At 37.1% G+C, this 5,480-nt stretch overlaps 1 protein-coding gene across 1 annotated transcript; it reads left to right on the top strand.

The window, feature by feature from the left end:
* The first annotated feature begins 307 nt into the window (after window positions 1–307).
* LOC132109852 (putative solute carrier family 22 member 31) lies at window positions 308–2,738 on the top strand. The gene is made up of 3 exons (XM_059516245.1): window positions 308–747; window positions 2,001–2,104; window positions 2,447–2,738. The coding sequence occupies exons 1-3, from the start codon at window positions 358–360 to the stop codon at window positions 2,721–2,723; spliced, it is 771 nt and encodes a 256-aa protein (XP_059372228.1). The 5' UTR covers window positions 308–357; the 3' UTR covers window positions 2,724–2,738.
* Window positions 2,739–5,480: the final 2,742 nt, after the last annotated feature.

Raw genomic sequence — 5,480 nt, forward strand, 5'->3', positions numbered from 1 at the left:
GTCTTTGCCTGCTTATATGGTACTCATTTTATTTGTGCAGGTCTTAAAAAAGGTCTTAAAAAGTCTGAAATTTGAGCTTTAAAATCCTGCAGAAACCCTGTAAACAGCTTTCCCCACTGAAATGAAACTCAGCAAACTCAAACAAGATAACTCAGAAGAATCAGTGAATCGGATCTATGAACCAGTTCGTTTACATGAATCATCCGAATGAACCGATTGGCTAAAATGAATCAAACTTCCCTGTGCTGCTTGACTAATCAGTTCGTGCGTGTGGACAACGCCGTCACTTCAACTCCCAGCACTACAGGATGCAATGTCTGTGAGGAACAGCTGTTTCCGTCGAGAAGGACTCTAGTTATGGAGTTTGAAACTAAAATCTACCCTCAGATTGGTGGATATGGGCGATACAACCGGATCATAACGCTTTTCAGCTGGTTTCCAAACTTTGCGGTTTCGTTGAATCTTTTCAGCGATGTTTTCTTCACTCTCGTTCCCGAGTCTTACCACTGCAAACCTGACCTGGCGTTACTGCCGCCGTCTTCTCTTCTCGGAAACCTCTCCAGACAAGCCTACCTCAACCTCAGCATCCCGTGGCTGAAGGGGTCTGGGCTCAGTCACTGCGAACTTTACAAATACCCGCTGAATATGAGCAACTACACGGAGAGCGAGCCGAGGGACGTGGTGCCGTGCACCAGAGGATGGGAGTACGGCGAACCGGCGGGACTACACAACAATTTAGTGACTGAGGTTAGTATGCAAACACAGCAATGCAAGCAGTCCACTCATGTGACACGACTTGTCTGAGATCGCTTGGAGTAGATGTGTTTCCAATAAGTCGAGTATTGTATTACTCACCTGGTCTTTTACTTTCTTTTGGGAACACATTTATCATCAGAAGTGAGCAGGGGACGTCCTCATTTGTAAAAACGGTATAAAAATAAAGTCAATACTTTTATTTATTCATTTATTGAAAATACAGAAAGTTTTCTGTTTGGGGTGTGGGTTACAACTAGCTGTATATAAAAAACAATACAAGTGTCCCAGTTTTGTTAAGTAAAGTGTCATTATGCAACCGTTCTGAATGTAAATAATAATGGTATTTCATGTACGTTGATATGAACCAACTACTAGTCAGGCTGATCCATCTAAATTGGCTTTGACTACTAACCATATGTTAAGAATATTGTGATTAAGATACATTACAGTGAGGTCATGCAATCAGAAAACTGCATAATATTTATACAAGAATTTGAAAATGCAGAGACCCCCGTCCCATCATTAAAAGCACAGGGAACAGCTGTGAAAAGTGTTGGGTTCCTCTTCCACAGGATGTTCATAGCTGGAGCTTTTCGTGTGGCCTTGACTAGCGATGTGTTTCCTTTTCCATGATATTAAAAATATTCTGTGTCGTGAAATCTGAATGGATTTGTTTTTAGGAAGATGCATCTGAAAGCAGAACCAGGCAGAGGAGGGTTGTAAAACTAGAGTAGCATGGCTTCACATAAGCTGTAATGTAATAATAGAAGTTGATTATTTAATAGGAAAGAAAACCGCATTTGCCCATAATCTGCCCTCCTCAGATTTCATGGGTATTTTGTGTTAGCAAGAAAATGTATTTAAGTTTTCAAATACATTTGATTAACATCAGCATAGTGATACATGATGGTGTGCACTTTGTAAATAAATATTTTTTGTCTGTGTACTGTAGATTACCCTATTGTATCTCAAACTCAAACATCATAAAGCTGGGCTTACAGGTTTTCTTTTGTTAAGTTGTTGTTTTTGTTTTGTTTTTTAGTTTTAGTCCTGGTTGTTTATAGTTTATAGATAGTAACATTGATCTGGTAGACCTGATAGATGACTTTGACCTGGTAGACTATCTTGGTCTGGAAAACAACCTTGCATAAGCAACAAACCAGCTACAGTTTTCCAAAAACATCTTTACCATTCAACAATGCTGAAAAATACTGAAAGTGTGTCTTTCCTCTGTATGTTTTCAGTGGGACTTGGTATGTGCCAACTACTGGAAGATTCCACTCCAGCACATTTGTTTAATGACAGGCTGGACCTTGGGCTATATACTCCTTGGCACTATGTGTGACTGGTGAGTTTTCCTAAATTGCCTGTGGAGAGATTTCTAAATGTGATAAATATATACTTAAACTGTTCAATCTACTTTGCATTAGATGCAGAGTATTAAACAAATGAATGATGCTAGATCTTTTTGCAGTTAATTTACTTTTAAAATACTTTAGGGTTGTTGTTACCAAATGAATGAAGTCAGTTCTTCTCAAGTTCACAGGTGTCCCATCAACTTTCCACTAACGTTTGACAAACAGAACTTGCCCAAATTGTTGTCTCAATCATTTCATATAAATGTAATGCACTGTTCTTGCTTGAGCATGTCAGAAATGCTGATGTTCTGTGTGTCTGTGTGTTGTCTCAGGTTGGGTCGTCGATGTGCTCTGCTGCTATCAGTGGTTCTTTCTGGTCTGCTGGGAATCATGGCTTGTCTTTCTAACAGTCCTTCTGTATTCCCATTTCTTCGACTCTGCCAAGGCTCAGCATTAGCTGGAGTGTTTTTGTCATCTTATATTTCACGCAAGTACTCTCCATCATTTGACCTCTTTTTAAGTATGCGTCTGATAAGATTGTCTGCTGTACACAAGTGGTTTTGTAAGATGCATGTTTTGCTAGGAACACTTCAGGTCAATATTGAATAGTATTGGCTTGGAAAAAATGTAGTTTTTAAAAGAATATTACAGAAGTATTTAAACAAGTTACTGAACCCAGAACCTATACAAGTTTTTGAACCACCTTAAGGTTAGGAAAAGGTCAGAGTCTTCATACAATCCCCAACACTGCCGAAAGATTCTTTTATCACCATTATTCTAAAATTTGGACTGTAGAAATATTAAAGTGCCCCTATTATGCTATTTTGAAGGTTCCTAATATTGTCTTGGGAGTCTCCTACAATTGGTTTATAGACATGCAAGGTTAAACAACCCTTTTGTTTTCTCAAAATATGCATTTAATATCACATTTTCCAATGCTTCTCAAATATTTAGTTCAAAGCAGTTCTAAGATTTAGCATTTATAAACCCCTCCTATGGTCTACCGTGTACAGCACGTGTCGGAAACGAAGTTAAACATCAATTATTAATCATACTTACAGGTTGTGATTCAGTGGAGCCAGCTGGTCCAAATAAACTGTGTACTGAGCCATCTTTCAAGAGCCAGCATTGAGTGAATCCCACGTTGAACTCCTTGAGATCAGAGAAGCAGTCGTCATTAAAATGACATGTTTGAGAGCGTTTCAAGCTGTTCGCCGCCGGCCAACTTGAAAAATGGACAACCATTATGAAAATGTGTTCCCCCCTGTGATGTGTAGCCATCATGGCCATCAAGTGGGATTCGAATTACTAAAGACTCATTTAGGCTTTTCAAAGTCGATTCTTTCTATTGAAAGACAAAAACTTTATCATGCACATTCAGCTTTACAAATTGTTTGTGTTCACATCCTGCTACATTACACACTGCATGCAAGGCAATATTGAAAATTGCGAAATAGGGGCACTTTAAAGACGTAGAGTAAACATTTGACTAGAGTGTTTATATATAATCATGCTCCAGAAAGTTTTTGCGAGACACACCCTTCAGACTTAATCAAAAGAGCACTTTTGATAAGGAGTGTTTTAGTGATTGCTTGATGTTGGTTTCGACTAGCAACAGGAGCCTTTCTGGAATGTTCCATGGGGTTGAACATTTGACAAGGGGTGAAGCGATTGACAAGGAACAGCGGTACTGTGTGCCATTCAAAACCTATGAACCCTCTTTTCTGTGTAATCAGTTTAGGAAAGTTCACGGGGCATTTTGTCTACTGTCCCTTTTCTCTTTGTTTTTGTGATCGCACAAGTGAGAGGGTAGGGATGACGTATTCTGGAGAACAGACAAGATCTATTTTCTGTTCTTTCCATTGTGATGAGGTCCACATTCTTGCCGCACACTTCCTTTGATTGTTACATGAGGGTTTATGTGCATGTTGACTGTTTGCCAGAGTGTATTTTCCAACACTCAAGCCCCTTTAATGTGCTCTCGGGGGAAAAGTGTGGAAAAGTGGGGGAAAAGTGTGGGTGGTACTGGGTGTAATGAGGCATCGGAGGAAACTTGATGTAAGCACAGACACCTAAACAATCTATCTCTCTAAGTATTTTTTCTGCTTGTATATTCTACCAGTGAAATGTCAAGGCACACCTACTCATTCTTTTTTTTTTATTACTATTGTCCATATTGTTGAAAGACTTTCCGTATGTACTGTTCACTTGATGCTTTTTCTGAACTTTTAGTTTTTATAAAGAAATGTGCACACTACTGGCCAAAATGCTCACCAAGGCTGCATTTATTTGAACAAAAATACAGTAAAAACTGTAAAATTGTGAAATATATAATAATAATAATAATAAAAAACAGTTTTCTGATTTAATTTGTTATATTGTAATTTATTCCTGTGATGCAAAGCTGAGTTTTCAGCAGCCATTATTAAAGTCTTCATTGTAACATGAGCCTTCAGAAATTATTCTAATAAGCTGATATGCTTCTTAAGAAACATTTCTTATTATTATCAGTTGAAAACTATTTTGCCGCTTAATATTTTTGTGGAAATGGTGATACACTAACCAGAATATTAATCATTTATAAAGCATGCATTCATCAATTCATCAAGAATCCTAAAAATGTATCATGGTTTCTACAATAATATTGAGCAGCAAAAACACTTTTCAACACTGATAATAATAATAAGAAACATTATCAATAACTGAGCAACAGTAAGAAATGATAATCCGTGAGCACCAAATCAGCATATTAGAATGATTTCTGAAGGATAATGTGACTGGGGTAATGGCTGCTGGAAATTCAACTTTGCCAGGAATAAAGTGTATTTTAAAATGTTTTTTTTTTAAATGTGAATAATATTTCGCAATATGACTGTTTCTACTGTATTTCTGATCAAATAAATATAGCCTTGATGAGCATAAGAGACTTCAGCAGCATAAAGAAATCTTAATTATTCCAGTGGGGAATAAATGCCCAATTGATATTTGTTTACTGTTATTATTTCAAAAAGATACATTAGTCAAATGTATCCAAACTGTGGATAGTTTTGTGTGTGTGTGTGAGAGAGAGAGAGAAAGAGAGAGAGACAGACAATGTAATGTACTTCCTAAATTAGTTTGTTTATTTTATTTGATGGAAAATGAACCAACTATTTGGAAAGAGTGACTTTATGAACAATATTTGGATAGAGGACACAAATATAAGGATAGGAGTTTGTAGGAAGACACCAACTTTCTTCCAGAGTTCAGGTTACGCTCATCAATATTTCTCTTTAATACTTCCCTTGACATACCTCTCAAAACTTATATCCAAATTTAAAAAAGAAATGCAAAAATTAACTTTCACAATTTTTTCTCATTATTCCA

The sequence above is a fragment of the Carassius carassius genome, chromosome 2 (genome assembly GCF_963082965.1).
Source record: "Carassius carassius chromosome 2, fCarCar2.1, whole genome shotgun sequence".
NCBI lineage: Eukaryota > Metazoa > Chordata > Actinopteri > Cypriniformes > Cyprinidae > Carassius > Carassius carassius.

Coding starts and splice junctions, on each gene's coding strand:
- LOC132109852 (XM_059516245.1), top strand. CDS start 358: ATGGAGTTTGAAACTAAAATCTACCCTCAGATTGGTGGATATGGGCGA. Junction 748..2,000: donor ACAACAATTTAGTGACTGAG/GTTAGTATGCAA, acceptor GTATGTTTTCAG/TGGGACTTGGTATGTGCCAA. Junction 2,105..2,446: donor CTTGGCACTATGTGTGACTG/GTGAGTTTTCCT, acceptor GTGTTGTCTCAG/GTTGGGTCGTCGATGTGCTC.